Source organism: Falco naumanni, chromosome 8, assembly GCF_017639655.2.
Source record: "Falco naumanni isolate bFalNau1 chromosome 8, bFalNau1.pat, whole genome shotgun sequence".
NCBI classification, from domain to species: domain Eukaryota; kingdom Metazoa; phylum Chordata; class Aves; order Falconiformes; family Falconidae; genus Falco; species Falco naumanni.
In genome coordinates, this window is record NC_054061.1 from 43,480,950 (window position 1) to 43,500,330 (window position 19,381).

The window sequence follows — 19,381 nt, forward strand, 5'->3', positions numbered from 1 at the left end:
GGTTGCGGTTAAGACTCGAAGAGAAATAAAGCATCAAGCTCCTGTGAGAATGGGCTGGCCGAGGAAAGCCTGGGCTACCAAACAACTGTCCCTGATAAATCTTCCACCTCCATCTGGCCTGAATATATAAGGCACAGGCTCTACCTATTTTTAACCATATCTTTTCCAAACACTTATGTGGGTATGGATTACCACAGGGGTTAACACCTTGAGAACCCCTGTTGCAACGGGTAAGATCACACAGCCACTTACACACAAAACCAAAGAGCAGGATTTCCTGCCTAGACTCCTCAAAACAACCATTCTTTTCCTGACAAGTTTTATTGAAACCGTAATTTCTTGTACAGATTAAACACATCATACAGCCCACACCTTTTACACTTCCACCTACCTCTGTGTATGACTGCTCTTTGCTATACGCTCCTTACATCATCTCACATACGTATTCCTTTACTAGTTTTCTTTGATATTTTGATCTTTGTCAGGCAATTCAGCTTGAGAAGTATGAAACTCTGATGAAGTACTAATCAACCCGTTTGCCCAAAGCACCAAATATTACAATCTCAATAATTTTAAGTAGAACGTTCAAGCTGAGGAACCGCAGCAACTATTTAACATTATATTTGTAAGTTGAAACTCTCCTGCTCTGTACAGAGGAATTTTCCACTTTAAAAATAAAGTCTACCCAATTTACACAGAACAATAAGATGTGTATTTTCCTCTTTCCCATCAAAGACAGAGCAGATTGTCTGTGCAGAACCTCCAAGGTCCATAATCAGAGATCTCTGTAGAGCTATCCCAGTTCTCTAAGAATCTATGCTCTTCTGTATCTGCACAAGATCTTTTGTCAAAGAAACACTGGTCTGAGCTTCATTTGTGACCCACAGCCCCACAGAACCCAGAAATTATAACGGAAAACTATGTCTTCAAATATTATACCTCACATATATTAGCAGTGTGTGCCATGGATGCATCTTTTCATTATAGAAGCTTGGGATACAGAAGAACGAGCAGTCAAAAGAATCTAAGTTCCTCTAGCAAATGAAAATAAGAAAAGTTATCAGGCATCTGTTCTCCAAAGATGAACGGAGATTTTACTTTGTCCAGGCATAAAGATGTAAAAAGCAAGAATTTCAGCCTCTTTGACATTCAAAACCGGCTTTCAGTTAACGTGCAATATTCAGCTGTCCCAAACACAACAGCCCCACACCAACAAAGAAACAAGTTTGATACTGCTGCATTTTTCACCTGAAGATTGGAATTGATCTGGTATTGAAATAACACATCACAAAAAGACATGATCCATGTATCTATCCAGCCATTGAACTTCCTCAGTCCAGCATGCACTGAATGCCCTAGCAGCACAATTAAAGCCTTACTCATCAAGATGCCTCCAGCAAAAAGGAGGAAAAGGTCAGGAAACCAAGCCTGGTTTTGAACTAGAAAAGGATAAATGAAGCTGTTGTTTGAATGTTATCTGATTACTGGGACAGCAGATTTGATTATGTGTGAAAGTAATAATCTAAAGTCAACAGCTTATTTCAGAAGGCTCATGAGATTTTATCTTTCGATTTTTTAGCTATTATTATTATTTTTAATTAAGTTGTTTATCTGGACATCTACTCCTTTACAATATGAGAAAATCTAAAAAATACTTGAACACCACAGACCTAGAATCTCAGCAGCTGCCCAAAGTACTATACAAAGTAAAGACAACTGTAGGGTAGAATCAAGTGAACAAATAAATATTAAGTATCTTATTTTATTTATTTTTTGTTATATATAAATAATAAATATTTATATATGAATATAAATATATGTTATACAAATACATAATTATTGTATTGTAATTAAGTAAAATTGACTACCTGCTTAAAAAGTCTTGAACTCAAAACAGAAGACTTAAAACTGCTCCAGTTAGTAACTGGTTCACCTCCCAGCCAATCTCTTCCCATCCAGTTTCATAGACTTCAGACACTGGCATATTAAAGCCCTCAAAATATACGTTTACACAGTACTTAGCTTTGTTTATATAAACAAGAACTTCTGGCTATAGCTGAAATATACCGAGAGTTACTGAACACAAAGCTTTCAGCACTGGGTCATGAGCTACAAATTGTCAAAGGCCTGGGAGTATGATGGGAGAGGGGGCAGGTATCACCACCTGCGCACTCTATTTTCCAGGTATCTGATACTAATTTGAGAAATGGGATGTGGGATATTGCTCAGCACTTAAGCTCTTAAGGAAAAAAAAAATTTGATTCTTACAGACTCCCACTCAAAAAGCACACAAACACAGAGGATATTTAAGATGCTAAACTGCATCCAACCCATGCCAATACAAGACAAATGGCAGAAATGCCAAAAATAATTCAGTGAAATGTATCTCATACATCTCACTAACTAGTTAAGTCATAGCCAAGGCCCTCATGAAGGGCAGTACATAAAGACTTTTGAACCCTCAAGTACTATTACAATTAATTGCAGAAATAAATGAAATAAACTTGAGCAGAAATATGAGTTACTACCATTTGCAAGCTGAGTGACTCAAAAAGGAACATTAAAAGGACATTAAAAAGTTTCCTTATATATTTGATGGGACACAGAAAAATACTGAATAATTTCTAAATCACGTATCATGAAGAATCCGGAACTCTTCATGAAACCTGAAACTAACTTGCAACTACAGCACTCCAAAAGGAGTAATTAAAAACCAACTGAAAAACCTATCTGTTGCTCCTAATCCAGCTGCAATTACCTTTTTCTTTTATTTAGCCATTAGCCTACCACTGCCATTACCTGCTATTTGTACAGAACCATCTTCACCCAGAAGAATGTTGCCAGCCTTCAAATCCCTAGAAAGTGCAAACAGAGATTAGTATGAAAGTATGTATATGCACATTTTATCTAAATAAATTAATATTGTTTACTGATTAGTTTCATGACATAGCATTTTAAAATTTGAAAGACACAAACAATAAGTATAAAAGGAGAAGGTGAAAAAAAGTTCTCCTCTAATCTCTTCAGAGAAGTGACCCATCTTCAGGGAAGGTAAATATAATGTAGATTTCTACCCAATGAAGCTCTAAAAGCTCAGGCATAGCACCCATATTTTGCTATAGGGTACCATGATTAAAAGTTACTTGACACTGAATCTGTCAGCACGTGCTAAACAGTCAAATATATCCATTTAACACACTATTCACACATAATGTTAAGAAGAAACCTTTCTGGCTGGTATTTTTGACAGAAATGTGCATCCCATTCTAATGCACATGATAATTCTTTCATACAGAACATATCATAAACATTCAAAATTTGAGCAAATCAATCTTTCCAAGATTTACTGTCATTGCTACTGAAAGGTAACATAATCTGTTTCCTTAGACAAAAACAAGAACACATTGAAACAACAAAACAAAATCCCCGAACAATTTTGGAAACATCTCCAACTGGCAAATACCACCTGATACAGCGTTCCTTGAACTACCACAGCTTTCACCTACAACATACATGGAAAAGGAACACACATTGTATCTATCATCTGGAACAGGATTTCTGTGGTACTGCACAATTTACAAATTAGGTGTTACAAAAAAAAAAAAAAGAATGCTCAAATGTTACATACAGATCTCTCTTTTCATCTTTTTTAAGGCTCTTTAAGAATAGACAAGGGGAATTCCCAAATCCAACCCCAAAGGGTCCTGTTATCCTTGAAAACTAATGAATATTCCTTCCACAACAATACCAGCTTAAGAGAAGACTATGAATTAGGGTTTAAGGCAGATCTTTGACATTCCAGACCAGAAGTCAAGATAATTGTTCTTTATTTCTCCCATTTATCTCCATTTTCTCTCTGCAAAAGGAGGAAATGGTTCTTGATTTACATCAGAGGCAGTTCATTTATAAGAGGAGACATAAGAAGTACACATAAAGAACAACTACTGTGTTACATTTGCACTACCCCCATTCTCAGAGGTCTGTCTGCAGTGAATCTCATTTTATTTAAAAGATTCCCTTATAAAAGCCTAATGCTTGAAACAGAGAGCCTGTTCTAGGCACCTTCCTTAAAAGGCAAATTCACCTCAATAAAATTAACCAGGGAGGTCAGAGTACAGCACTTAAAGTCCTAACAGTGGAAGAAACCCACAGGTTGCTACAGCAGCTATGTATGTATAGACCACCCTGGGGGATTTATACAATTTACGCTGAGGAAGTCAACGGAGAGAGAATATATAGAAGAGAACAATCACTAGATGCATATACCCAAAATGCAGTTCCATAGTACCAATTCCAGCTTCACACGTGGTCATAAAGAGACACCTGTAGAGCTGTAATAGACGTTACTGGTTTACTGTACAACACAATAACCATGTCACAGACCATATCACAAACTAGATTCCGATATTTGGAGTACCAGCAGGCGCAGGAGTATAGACCCAGTTCTGGCATACTCAGTGCAGCACAGACCTATCTAAACTGTAAGAGGGACAGACAGAATAAAGACCAGGCAAGTACTAAGTATTAGTGACAAACTGCAGTCAAGATTACAGCATCTGCCCAAGCGTTATCATTTGATAATTACTGAGCGCATTTCCAGTATGTGAAAGAGGCAATACAATTTGCTTAGCCAAGCAAACAAAGCTGACCAGTAACAACAAACTATACACACAACTTCGAAAATTATTTTCATTGTGTATATGCTCCTACCTGTGAATTTGCCCATTCCTGTGTAGATAGTCTAAGCCCTCCAAAACTTCTTTAAGAATTGTTGCTATTATGGGTTCTTCAAGGACACCATTTTTGTGCTCTCCTCTGTTGACAATATACTTTATTATATCAAGCATTGAACCTATATTGCAGATCCAGGAAAGAAAAAAGCATATATACAGCATTATCATATCAGGTTCTTCAGAAGATTATATTTCTTCATTCTTTCTATGCTACTATTACTTAAAACTTTGCACATACGTGTAAAGACCTCTAGTAACTAGCTCTCAGAATAAGGCACACCACCTACCTTGTTCAAATGAGAAACAAAGCACTGTTTTTTTTCAAGCAACAATTCAATATTCAAGAATACTGTAACACTCAATGATCCATTAGAAAGATCTGCTAACAGCTTGCTAAGCTACAACTTCTTAAAAATTCAGGAGTATCCCACATTTAAACAGATATTTAAACAGCAAAGATTTTGGTTTATGATGCAGCTTAGATTATGTCTTGTGTTCATGACACAGTAAATATGCAGCTGCAAGGCTGGAAGGAGATACCCTCCGCAAACAAATGATGACAACATTCCTACTGCCACCCAGTTTGACATTGAACTTCAGTTATTATAAATTTCAAGGAACCTACTAGCAACATTTTCTTTTTATCCAAGCATTTCTCAATAGCTCAGTAAATACCTGTCATGAATCACTGGTTTCTCTCAGGGTCTATGCTTGCTTTTGATTGAACTGAACAATTCAACCAAACATGATATAACAAGTGTTATTTTATGAGCACTTCCCAGCCTTACTTTCTAGCATGATGATGCAGTAGTCTGCTGCCATCAAAACTAATCTTGAAGAACGTCATGTAGCAACCAGGACCGCCACATCTTATTTTGGAGTCTTGCTTTTCTAACCTACACACACATTCTATTTAGCCTCTTTTTCCTCTCCTATAACCAAGTAAGTTTTTTACACCATTAGCCAGCATCATAAAAACTGTCATGAGCAGTTAGTTTAAGCAATAAAAAAGATGCAACATGTATAATGCCTGTCCTAGGAAGAATCTTCCTTGAATAAGGAATGAGAAACACTCATTATGAAAGCAGAAATATATACATTTTCAAAAAAACAGAATGGATTCTAGAGAAACAAAAAAAGGCCACGCTGACAGAAGTGACTTAATTCTGATCAGTTTTCCCTACACAGCCTTAACAGAGAATTTTAATATCTTGATTCATAATAAAAATAATGGTAGTTAGATCAACCAGATATATCTCAGTAATTCTTACACTGTACTATGAATATACATATACACACTTCTTAAGCTTGCGCATTTATGCTGTAACGCACCTACATCTCTCAGTTAATCCTATGTAGTCTCCTCCTTTCTTATTTGGTTTAGATCAATCAAATCGAAGAAGGTAAATCAGACAAAAAAAAAATCATACAATTTCCTTGCAGCTAAACAAGTAAAACCAGTAACTTACCCCCACTTAACAGCTTCATAACCAGCCAAAGTTCATCCTTCACCACAAAAGATGTGTAATAGGTCACCACATTGGGGTGATTGCATTGACTCATTGCTTGAATTTCTTTCTGTAAGAAATACAAAGCTCAACGTAACACAGACCGTTATCAGTTCTGCTTGTATAGAAAGGAAGATTCATTTCCAAAGTGAAATACTGTAACAGAACTGAAGTGTGCACACAATATGCATCAAGGCACCAAAACATTTCAATTTACCTACAGACCTGCATGCAAGACAAAACATTATTGCAAGGAACATGGAGCAGGTTTGGCCAGGAGATACAGGCATAACTACATCAATTTTCTTCTGAGAGCAGCAAAGAAATTACTGTTAAAGTCCCAAATTCAGAGTGAGAAATGAAGAATGAGCAGTCTCCAAGAGCTGAAGGTGTGGGTACAGGCCGGACAATAAAACACAAGGAGAGTTCAAAACCTACTGTGTTTCCTGTTCAAAAGGGATATGAAGAGTAGAATGGGAGCAGGTGGGAAAGGAGGAAGGAAGCTGTCAGACAAAGGACACAGCACCGCTGGCTCAGCTACTGTGGGATGGACAGGTGGACACCAGAGCCACGCAATCAAACAGAAGTGGAAGAGGAAAAAGCAATGTTACAAACCAAAAAAGTCAGAGGAAACAATTGACTAGAGGAGCACACAGTTACCAACAGATGCACAACGTGGCACTACCAAGTAACACCATCTATGACACGCCACAGCTGTACACATTAAGAATGACTGCCTTGTATCCATTATTTCAAGCAGAGTCCTTTTTCTATTCACTCTTTCACATAAATGATCTGTAACACCTTTCCAGCAGCTCTCGTTATCCTGCCAATCCTTTATGTAGGAGCATTTAGCCCTCTCCTTTGTACCGAGGATTTGGCCTCACACCAGCTTAAACTCCCACAACCCTACTTCTCCCTCTCACCTCCCGCCACACAGCCCTAATCCACCATGCCAAAGGACATGCTCCTGGAGGGTGAGCCAGTTAGGGAGCCAAATCAGCTAAAAACTAAACTCTTCCACCTCCCCTCCCTCCCTGAAAAGCTAACTGCTTGCAGGGGGACTCCTGCTACACACTGACTCACCAGCACTGGCACGAGGCAGACACTACAGCGATCCCACTTTGATTGATTAGAATTGCCACAGATGCCCTTTTCAACATTCAGCCTCAATTCAGCAAGTGTTTGAAAGAGGGTTTTTCTGTTGTTGTTATTTGCAATGCACTTGAGATCACAGCAGCCTTCTAAAAGACATTACGTATTAAAGACTGTGATTTAATCTCACGATGCCCGTTAGTGGCTATGAAGTCAGGCCATAGTTTGACACACATTTCAGGTAGTCCTGTTGTCAAAAGTCCTCCTCCTGAGACAAGTTCTGAGCCCTGAACCACAGAAGAATGAATGCGTGGACAGTCATGCAATGAGCCTGAATTACCGAGCCATTTGGAAAATGGCTTTCCCTGTCTCCCCAGGAGACAGTAGGTGGAAAACAGAAGATGTGGGGCACACATCCCTTTCCCAGAAGACATCTCAGCTTAAACACAAGTCAAATTACTGCCTCAGGTTCTTAATTCAGCTATCCATACCAAATCTTAATATAACTCTCCCACACTCTTGATTACAATTTCATTTCATATATTGTTTTATTGTTTTCCCATGCTGGTAATATAACAACGGTTCAAAAAGTCTACCTGCCACTACTGGGCAAAAATACATCTAACCTATTTCACGCACACATTAATAGTACAGAGGTGTAACTAACTGACTGCGGTAAGCTTCACTATCTTTAACTGAAAAGTACTTTGAATGTTTTGTCTGCCTGTGTCAACTTGTCAGCAAAAATTGAGCTATCACACTAACCGCGGCCAAAGGCACCTTGTGTCTCAGCTTTGATGACTTTTTCCAAAAAGAGTCTGCAAAACAAAAGTAAACAATCAGAAAGCACCCCATGAAAGGTAAGGGATTGAATTTTAGTTGGGAAAGTATTCATTTCAGACTTGCAGTTCTGGAGTGCCCCTATCGCTCATAGAATGGTAAGCCTCCACCAACTTCAGTTATTTGGCTGAGGCCCACGACATGCACAGAAGAGAAAGAAAAGCATTTTAAAAGACACTGTCAGGGAAAAGCTTGCAGCAGGACATCCCGCAGAATGCCTCAGAGCCTTCTTCACATTCACATCACTTTAGACACTCAACAGCACAAAAGCCGTAACAGCAATTAAAATTTAAAGCCTCTCTCTCCCTCACCCTGCTGCTTCTCCCTTGGACAGGTTAAAAGCAAACTTCTTCTCGGCCAGGTTATTCCTGATCCAGTTTCACTGAGCAGTTGCACAAAAATGTGTGTCAGCCTAAGGGCAGGTGGGTGACACAGTTAATAAGCAACCGGGAGCCGGCTCCTTTCGGTGCTCAGCTGCAGCGCCCAGGCAGGGCCCAGGCGGTGCCCCCCCAGGGCCTCCTCCACCAACACCCAGGCTATGGCTGGCTATGACATGCCAGGGGCTCCACCAGAGAGACGGCCCCAAAGGGCTATCCAGGGCAGAAATGCAAACAGTGTAGAAAATCAATTCAATAAACGAAGCCATTCTATAGAATATTATTTGGTTTGTAGTGTCGAGAGCTTTTCTTGTTTTAAAAAATTGGAGGTAAAGAGATGGGGGAAGATACCCAGTCAGAACAATACTAAGGACAGGAACTTTTTCGTTGGCTCATGGGGTTAAGTTACATTTAGCTTACAATAGGGAGAACAGAGGACACTGCAGGAAACAGAGTATTGAATTTCAGGAGTTTGGCAGTTTGTGTAACCTTAGTATTATTTAAACTCCCTCACACACTCCCTTTCTATTTTAACTGACACTGGCCCAAATCCTAAGCCTGCTTATGTGGGCACCTGGCTTGCTGCATTTCCCACTTCTCTGAAGGCCACACAGCTGAGAATTTGTGAAGGGTGCCTCTGCACACCATCCATAAGCACTCAGCAGCAGGATTTTACAAAACAGCATGTTCAGAGAGCAGACAGGTTTAGAACATCCCTGTGCCAATGGAAAGTGTTTGATCAGAAAAATAAGCGATTGAAAACTGAGCAGACTCAAAACCAAGTGTTAAAAACCCAAATGCAAGAGCATTCTAAGTATTATCAACTGAAATAAAAATGTTAGTACAATTGTAACTAATTTTGAAAGTCAATTGTGCCCATTTCCAGAATAGCATCTCTATTTTTTTAAACAAAATTTTAAAATATCTCTATTAGAATTGAGTCCGAGTAACTATACTTCTTACAGAAAAAAATAATTAATTCTGTACATGTATGCATGCACATATAAAAATAAAAGGAATTATACATGGCCTTTTTTTTTTTTTTTTTACCCCTCCTAATCAGTAACTGGAATGCCAGAATTTATGTTCAGATCAAAACAGATCAACAAATAAAAGAAACACAAATCTGAACACAGAGAAGCAGAAATTGACTTATGTTAAAAAATAAAAAAGATGGTATGGACAGTTGTCTTCGTACCAAAAAGAGAGCAATATGGGACCAAAAATCCAAGACCTATTGCCTCATTTGGCAGACAGTGGAGACATGTTCAGCAGTAAAGATATTCAAGCACTTGCTAAGGTAACTTTGTACAAGCTGGTAACTAACCGCAGTCATTAAATCTAGACCACCTGAGTAACTCTTCCAGGTTTTTGGCAGTTTTGTCTGGTTTTATTTGTTGTAACTTTTTAACTCTTCATTCCCATTATTAGATCAAATTCTAATCAAAACAGATCATATTTTGACATTTTTATATTACAATTATTAGTATTTTAAAGATATATTCTTTATGGACTGTAAACGTTAATACATTATGCACAGCATCTCACCTTGGGCTGTTCTCTTTCTAAACACAGTTCAGAATTTATCTTTGAGTTTTTAGTTGACAGAAGTCTTGCTACCTTAGAGGTAGCTTCCACTACCACAATCCTCTTTTAAAAACCACAACAACATCCCACACAAGCTGTTACATAAAGTGAAGGTGAATGCCATCAATCACCAGGGGAAGAGCATTTTGGGTCCTCCACTGTAATAAAGCCATTTTATCTGAAGAAACTGGATGGACCATACCCTCTGTATCAAATTCAAGATATCTTTTGCACTGGCAATTCCCTGCTGAGGAGATCATTTCCTTCAGAGGCAGGAATTTCTGCATTAGAAAAAGCCCACAGTCTCTAGGCAGTAGTATAACCTGTGGAACAGAAGAGAGTGTTCTCACTTTTAGAATGGTTTTGCGTCCTTCAACTCTTGTTATGCTGCCTATATATAAATATGCATTAGTCTTGTAAGCACCTGACTAGGAGCATTAGAAAGCAACAGGTTTTGGTTTTTTAAGAGTTCTTTGTGACTTCGTCTGGATTGCCATAACTAGTGCAGAGGAAAAACTCTTGCAGTCCCTTTTACAAAGGGCCTCTTACAGGTCCCTTCCTCCTCTGATCCGTGACCCAAACAAACAGCATTCCTCAAATGGCTTGTTATGGCCTAGTGGATAAATATGTTATTAGCTTTAACAAGAGTTTCCTTGTGTAGATGGCAGAGTAGCCATTCCTACATTGCCCCTCAAAAGTTACCATTACAAAATGATCCAACAACTAGATTTTGCGGTGTTTTGGTGCTTTAGACATTTTAAGGAGACCTACTAAATTTTACCTTTATACTTTTAATCAGTGTTTAACCAAAGGAAAATGTATCCTTCCTCGGTATTCAGAAAAGACTGATAACCAGACTGTAATCTCTTCAAAATTGAGTCTTCAGAAAGCAAGGGGGTAAGGATCTTCCCACAGGTCTCAACTGCTGGTTATCCCAAGATTCAACTTTGCACTTCTTGTTTTTGTGACATTAGAAAATATACATTAGTAAAATATATTTTTAGGGGAAGGGCATACTTTCAGTTAACTTTCAAATCTTTTTCTGACTACTATCTTTATAAAAGTCTAACCTCACTTTTCGACCAAGCAAAAACCAAAATCAAAATAGAAGATAGTCTCCATGTAATATGTTCCCCTCTGATTTACTTACAAGTAATTCATCCATACTGGTTTGGCATTTTTCTAAGTTGATCCTCTTTATTGCTACACGTTCTTGCCTGGGTTTGCATAGCGCTGCCTGGACAACAGCTGTAGCACCACTACCTGAAAAAGGGCAGAAAAGCAACACAGTCAATATAACAGGAGTTTAAACAACTGAACAACATAAGAAACCCACACTGATAAAGAACTTAAAATTCTGCTGTTTATCCTCTTTCAGTGCTTTCCCCACACACATACCTTTCCACCAGCAAGACAGTTTGAACACTTCTCAAATGGGGAAGAAGAAATACCTCAAAGCTTCTGTTCCATACTCCACAACAAATTCCCAAGCTGACAACTTTAAAACTGTGTACTCATTTATCAAGTCACACTCACCACCTCAATGCACTTCATAGTTTGGGAACCATTACACTTGTTGCACTTATTTGGACACATCTGTTTAATCGAGAACACTACTTGCACAGTTAACACAATTTAAGGTGTTACATGGAGAGGCAGGCAGTGTGTGCTTTATCAAATATTTTTCCTTTCTGCTCTTTCAGGTCGGTCCCTATTTAGCCAGGGTTTTGTTCCCACTATGCAATGAACAGAAAAATATCAATAGAGTTGTACGTGCTAAATCATCTGCAGTTTCACCTGTGCTACTGTTCATTCATCATGATTACAGTAACATCCTACAAAAAGCACGATGATTCTTGTGAAGAGTGCAGAAAGTACAAGTATTACACCAACAGTAAGAAGCATGATGCTGAATGGCCCATCAGAGAAAGTCAGTCATGCTTACTTCACACGTAAATCACATACAGTCATACAACTACACTGATAACAAAGCTTGGTGGAATTGAACAAATTTTGGGGAAAGCATCAGAATAATTTTCTTTAGTATGCTTTATTTGCAAACAGCTGGAGTAAAAGGTCTTGTTGCTTCTTTTATCAAGCACCCACTAGCTTTGCCCCATTGGGTATTGCCTCACTAAATTAATAAAACTGTGGCAAGTAGCTTTCAGAAATAGTTTTGCCTGGGTTGCACATCTTGCCGCCACATCAAATACAGTAGTATGTGCTTCCTCAAAGTAATTACATCATGCTCATTCATGCAGAAACATAAAACCCCCTGACAAATAGCTCCCACCTGTAATTCTAAATATTTTAATATAAATTATGGATTTCTGGTAAGTCACGAATATATATTGGCCTGCTCATACACTGTGTTCTATTTATGTTCTATAATTGGCATGTCCTAGATGAATACAAATTGGGAACAAAAAGCGTTTTGTTGTCAAGCTCTACAAACATGGATTCAGTTACCAGCCGACTTAAGAACAATTGAGAGCTTTTCCCACTGCACATCTGAAAACAGCACCGAGGATACCTCATGACTGAAAGTTATTGTCTGTGTTTTAACTATTTGCTTAGCTATTTTCATGTATTGTTTGTTCACATGATGTTTTCACTCAAATCACAAAGCTTTTTAACTCAGCATATGAATTTCATTGTAAAATTCTGAGCTTATCTTAAAAAAAAAAAAAAAAAAAGTCTCCACAAGACTAACTAGTCATGTTTTTGCAGGATGTGGTCACAGACAAATATTGACATGTCCTGTTCTGTCTGCTTACAGAAGAAAGCCTTTAAAAATTCTAATAACATAAGTAATAAGAGAGTTAAGGAATTAAGAGATATTTTAAAAATTAAGTAAGACAACCCAAGGAAGGAACCACCAAGTCAGTACAGTTCAGCTCAAGTAAGACTCATCTCCATCACTTTAATGAAGTTCTCATTCAGCAGACATCAAGACACAAATCCTATTGTTACTTTGGCTACACAACTGTAGGTTAAAGCAGGGAGAAGAAACCAAACTTTTATCTATTACAGATACAGGAACAAAGACCAAGATTTTCCTTGATGTATCTTTTTTATCTGTGTCAGTAGTTTTATCTACTTGTAGCAAACAATCAGATCTTCACTTTCAAAATAGATACATATACAAAGGCCACATAAAGGACAAACAAAAAAATTATTCGGCCAACGCCAGGATGAAATCCTGACTGCTTCCTCAAGCTAAAGTAAAGTAACAGTAAGTAACACCTCAAAACATTTTGGAAAAATTAGATTACAAAAAAAGGCCTGTCACATCCCTGAGACCACCCCACTATATCAGTTGTTTAAGTTCTGTGAGACCCCAAACCAAAGACTATGTGCTTACTACTATTTACAAACTCTTGCTTGCAACATTAAACCTGAGCTATCCTTGTGCACAAGTTGAAGATTCGTTCTTCTGCCTACTGAAAAAGGGCAAGACACAAGATTTTAGGACAAAAAAAATGGAGTTTGAAGTTTATTTATATGAAAAGCCTTTCAGCGCGTTTCCCTGTGTTTTCTCCCCAGACATGACTTGCAATGAGGTATTCTTCTACCACAAGAATACAAAACACTGAATACACAAAAAGTTTTCTATGTTTACAATAAAGCGAATCTGCTAGGTTTCTTCCTTCTCCTGCCTTCAGAATCCTCTCCACGATACAGTATTTTGATAGTAAAGGCAATCAGCGCAGCCTCATTCTCAGTGGCACCTACATACAAAACCCATTTGAAAAAGCAGTTTCAAGTACTGAAGCAGGAGCCAGGTATTTAGTGGCTATATACCTCCTTCCTCTTAAAAAATGTTCCCCTCTCCTCCTCTGGCTCACAAAGCCAACAAGGGATAAAGATCAGGAAAACCTGTGGCTTTGCCATCTGGTCAGAAGACTCCTTTTGTGACAATAAAGAGATGCCCTTCTGTAGCCGACCAAACAAGCAGAAGTGTGAAGTGTTCCAGAGGAGTAGCTGTTACAAACCACACTGTGCAGGTAAGCACTTCAGTTGAGAGGTAACAGACTACACGAGTAATGCACTGTCATACAGTGAATCAAGTATGTCAGAGACAACCACTTAGCGTAACAAATTAGGGTCCCAGAAAATGTTTGCATAGAGTAGATTAGTCAACCATTTCTTGTCAGAAGGCATGACTTCTTCAGGTATGCTGAGCCTTACAAGTCTTCCAAAACCATTACAGCAGAGAACATACTAACTGCACTACAACCAAAGCACAGATGGGCTTTAGCATCCAGGCTCTAGAAAACTGATCTAGTATAACGAAAGCTCAGGTTGGACAAACCATAAAGCTTTTACATCCAGCTGTCTCCCGCAGAAGAATAAAACAAAGGATTACCAGTGGTCAGACTCTAAGAACAATGGCAGGTTTCCACTACTGGAAAAGTCAGTCTCCTGCTACAGACAAGTTCTCTTTGCCAATTTCAAAAGTTACCAGTGAAATAATGCAATTTCAGTCCACATGAAGATGCCTACTACTCCCTTTTCACAATAGGCAACAAGTCAGTTTCATCTTGTCCTCACATCTTTGCTGCCATTCTTCCCTCTAGTGTAATCATGCCCGTACAACCAACCAGTTCCTTCATGCTATGAACCATGCACTCCCTACCATCCCGCACTTGGTGCAGCAGAGCCATTATAATTTCTTTTAACTGTTGGGGTTCATGCAATAGAAACTTTCTCAAGAGCTACTACATATGGCCACACTTCACTACTTCTGAAAAGATATAACCTAAAAGCAGTTTTCTGCATTCCACTTTGCACATGCTTCACAGCAAGCATATGAAAACCCCAAAAGCACAAATACTCATCCAGGATTTAAGCTGATCTGAGTAATTTCCTTCAAGTTGTTACATAAAGGGGGGGGGGGGGGGGGGGGGGGGCTCCTTATTTTGTTTTTAATCTAACCCTTGCTGAACCTGTCTCCAGCTGGCAAAGAGTAAGATCTTTGAAAAAGTGTGAACAAAACCTGACCTTAACATTTTAGTTTTATCTACCCTCCACTAGTCAAGTCTCAAAAAGACAGCGAGGTGAGATGGCTGGACCATATCACTGGCACATCACACATGAACACATACGTCTTCATAGAAGCATGTGACACTTCATTTATTCTGTTATGCATGAAATTCTGACACCTTCCACTCATTCATCACTGCGCAGTAACTCTATTCAAAACAGATCTAGAACAATTCCTTTCAATTTTCTTCTTCTCCTCAAGTACAAAAATCAGTAACTTCATTACCCCACAATGATTTACCAAGTCTTTTTTCAGTAGCTCACTGTTCTTCTACAGCACTCCAAAACTCTTAAATATTTTTGCATTCATTGGGTCCCTTCAGACACCTTACCCAAAGGCATCATCCCCAATGCCATGGTGGTTCTACCTAATCTCTGAAGAGAAGGATGTAATCTGTTGGTAACAGTAAATTTTCTTGTTGAATAGGTATCCCAAGGGTTAGACAGCAGTCATAATTAGGGAACACTAAATACCTTATCTCAAAATCCATACAATTTTTTACATACCAACCTATAGCACCTGTGGCTTTATAAATCTCCTCTGCTCTCCCAACATATAGAAACTTCCCATTAAATGCAGCTGATTAGTGCATACACATTCTAAGTTAGCCTCAAATCCAAGACCAAATTGTAACTGTCTGTAAAAGAAGGCAGTACTGAATAGAATAAAAATTATAAAAATAGATGAAGTATTTTTATTTAATCTCTCAGACAGTCCAGTTCTGCAGAAGAGTCCCCTAGGTAATTCTTATATGCAGCTCATACGCAGTGTAAAAGCAGGATTCCTTTTGCATAGAGCAGAATGCATTTGTGCACACAAACCTTGCCTGCACAAATGCAATCTAGCTTAGGTTTCCACTCATAAAAAAAAGCAGGGGATTATGTAACATACAAAGCATCTGTGCTGACATACAAGTTCTGAAAGCTATGTTGTATATTGCATGGAATATTGTGTAGCATATTTCCAGCATTACTACATGTGTCCTATTAACTGATCAGTACTTCAACACATTCTATGGCAGCATTGTGCAAAACTACTCTCTTCAGCCCTGCAAGAATCAATTGTGCTGGTGGCAAAGCAATACTTTTGGTTAAGAAAGAGAAACCAAAGAACCTTTCTTTGTTTCTAGCTTTTACCCCACAATACTTAGTGGGAAAACTCATATTACTTCCATTGATTAAAAATAAGTTATAAATCAGCTCATTAAAGCTCATTTAGACCACCAAACTCTAAACCTTTCTGAAATCTAACTTCTTTACAGAAATCTGTCTTCACATGACATAAATGCTTATGTTCTTAAGAATTTCACAATAATCACATAAATACTATTTATTAACAATCCCTTCCTACTTTGTGTTCTTACTTCATGCCCGGATCACATTTCTCCACTTAAAACTCACTTGGGATAACAGTTTGTTTATCCTAGCCATTAGGCTTATGACATAATTCACTTGAAATAATACTAAGTGCTCTATGAAATCTGTGCCCATACATAGAACTGCTACTTCTACATTTTCATCATTCAACAATCTCATTAATTCTTCACAGAACTATACAAAAGTGAGTTTGTTCTGCAGCTGGACATTTAAAAACATCACCTTTACAGCTACAGAATCACTGGGTTACTCAATGGTTGTATTTACCTTTTTGTGGGAGAGTAGCTTACACAAAGTTTCTGAAATCTAGCTTTTCCTATACTACTTTCCAAAAGTACATTGCATAAATAATCCAGAAAAAAACCCTCCAAAGATGATAAAGGTCTACCAATACTTCTGTCATCCAACTGAAGTCTTAGAGAAATAGTCCAAATGTCCACGTCAAAATTATTATTCATTACAGAGAATGCAAGAGAATTTGTGTGCAAGCATTGAGCTAACCTGTACTAAGGCTAAGATATAGCAAGCCTGAGCATTGACTAAACATATTCTCCAAAGCAGGGGGGTCAGGGGGAGGGGGGGGATTCGCAGTCACCAATAAAACCCCACATACAAGAAAAACAGGGGCAGATGGGAATGACTAAGCTTTTGGAACTATACTCTTTTATTTCCTACCAACCTCACTCAAACAGTAAAAGGACCAGTTCTATCAGATGTTTTAGCTAGAAAAATTATAGGACATATCTTGTGGTTTGCTATGCAGTACTATGCCGCAACTCCCTGTCAAGTCTGCAGAACAGAATAAAGAAATTCTTCTGCCAAAAGCACATGAGAACATAAATCTACTTTCTTGAACACAGAGGCTCCTAGCATCAGAGTAGAGCAAATAACTATCAATCACTAATTATTCAGGAAATAAGACAAATCAATACTGTACAAGAAAGTGGAGAACCTATACTGATGATCTGGAAGATGTAAGTCTTCCTTCCCTCCACCAGTGAGCCCAGACACACTATATTGCAGGAACTCACCTGAAATGTCTGTCTGAAGAACAATCAGCTATTACCACCAATCATCGTTAAAAGAATTTTAAAAGAGCTCTACTCTGACTGACAAAGGCATTAAAGAAATCTGTGCCTAGAAAATTAAACCATATATATTGAGATTAGACACAGGTTTATTTAACAGTGACTGTGTTCAACTTTGAAATAAAGTATCAGCCTAAGTGGTGGCTTTTTGCTTTCGGACACTTTCTTGATAAGGAGACTTCTGCCTAGGGCCACTCAGAGCTCAGCATTTGTCAGCTTGGTGCAATGCCATCAACACACCAAGATCAGCCTGGGAAGTCCAAGGATGACCATTAACCATGTTTGAGGCAGTCAAGTAAACCTGGCAATAAGGATACAGTTTGCAAAGGAAGGAAAGAAAAGCAGAGACCATGCCAGCTACCTCCTTCCACCTCACGACTGCCCCCTCCCTCTGTTCCCATCCCAGTTCTCCCAACAAAGACTGACAAGTGCTGATACTAAACCCCAGCCTGAGAGATTCTTTTTTCTTTGTCAGAGAGGCTTTATTTAGTGAACTCTATTGAAACAAGTAAAATAAATGAACCACTAAAAATATAGCCAGTGTTTGTTAAGCATATAGGAGAAACAATAACTTCTAGGTGGATCAAGATCACGCCTTCTTTTGAAGCTCAGTAGAAATAAAGCCATGCCTCACCAGCAGAGAAATACATCCTATTACCCCACCATACAGTTATGGTACATATTGCACAGTCTTGGCTTTGAAGCTACATAATAAGACAGTCAGTACTCCACCTCCCTTACCAGTTTTCCAATCCAATATACTATATTTACTGCAGAATATGGTTTTACTCTCCTGTGTTATTGTGATTAGTATTTAAAATGACAACAACACAGCAGGAGACAGAAACACACCTGACAGCCCTGCATTTCAACACTGGAAAACTTTGAGTCCTATCAATCACAAAAGGTACATAAAAACATGAATTTGCCCTTTTTTTAAGAAGGTACCCGCAAGGAATTCAAGTCTTTTGGGTAAGTTAAGGTACTAATGAAGTTAAGGATCAACTTTTAGAAATGCATCAGAAACAGACAGCAACCACAATGCTTCTCCTTTTGCCTGTCTTTGAATAGCAAGCTGCACATACTCCAAACACACCTCGGTACTTGACACTACAAGAAAGGTGTAGATGTGTTGCCAAGGAAAATGGAATGATGCCAAATATCCAGGCAGTTTAATGCCCATCTGTGTGTGTCAGCACCAAAACTATCTTTTAACTAAATATTCCATGGCCTTAAGTCCTCTTCGTCCTAGTTGTGGAGCTCACAAGAAGCCTGGTACACTTCCAGATCTAGTATGAGAGCATCTTCCTATTCATTAGCAACCCACGACAAGGAAACATCAGCACCACAGCAGGTAAGGAAAACCTAAACAAAAGCAGCCCACTTTCAACAGGTGTTATCTTCTCCCTGACTTGTCATTTAAAATAGATGAGCCGTCTAAATAAAGAAGTTGAAAGGGAATGATAGCAACTCAAATTAGACTGCCTAGGCAAACCGCGTATTATAAACACTACCCAAGATTAAATTCCTTTTGCTCTGTTCCACACCTCAAATATCTTCAAAATAACTGTTATTTATAAGTGAAAAGTGTTTATATATAAAAAAAATAATCTACAGTCACCACCATTTCAGAATTTGCAATCATCAGAACTGGACTTTGCCTTGTGGAGGTTTCAGGGTAAGACTGGTGTGCCCAGTACTCTCTGCTCCCAACCCCTTGTAATGCGGCC

The 19,381-nt window shown here is 38.5% G+C and overlaps 1 protein-coding gene across 1 annotated transcript in view; it reads right to left on the bottom strand.

Moving 5' to 3' along the window:
- The window catches only part of STK39 (serine/threonine kinase 39), a 101,831-nt gene that overhangs the window by 67,976 nt on the left and 14,474 nt on the right, over positions 1-19,381 (bottom strand). The window contains exons 2-5 of the mRNA XM_040604995.1: positions 11,291-11,403; positions 6,203-6,311; positions 4,711-4,852; positions 2,800-2,855 (exon numbers count right to left, since the gene is read on the bottom strand). Coding sequence (XP_040460929.1) covers positions 2,800-2,855; positions 4,711-4,852; positions 6,203-6,311; positions 11,291-11,403 — 420 coding nt within the window. The remainder of the gene's footprint in view (positions 1-2,799; positions 2,856-4,710; positions 4,853-6,202; positions 6,312-11,290; positions 11,404-19,381) is intronic.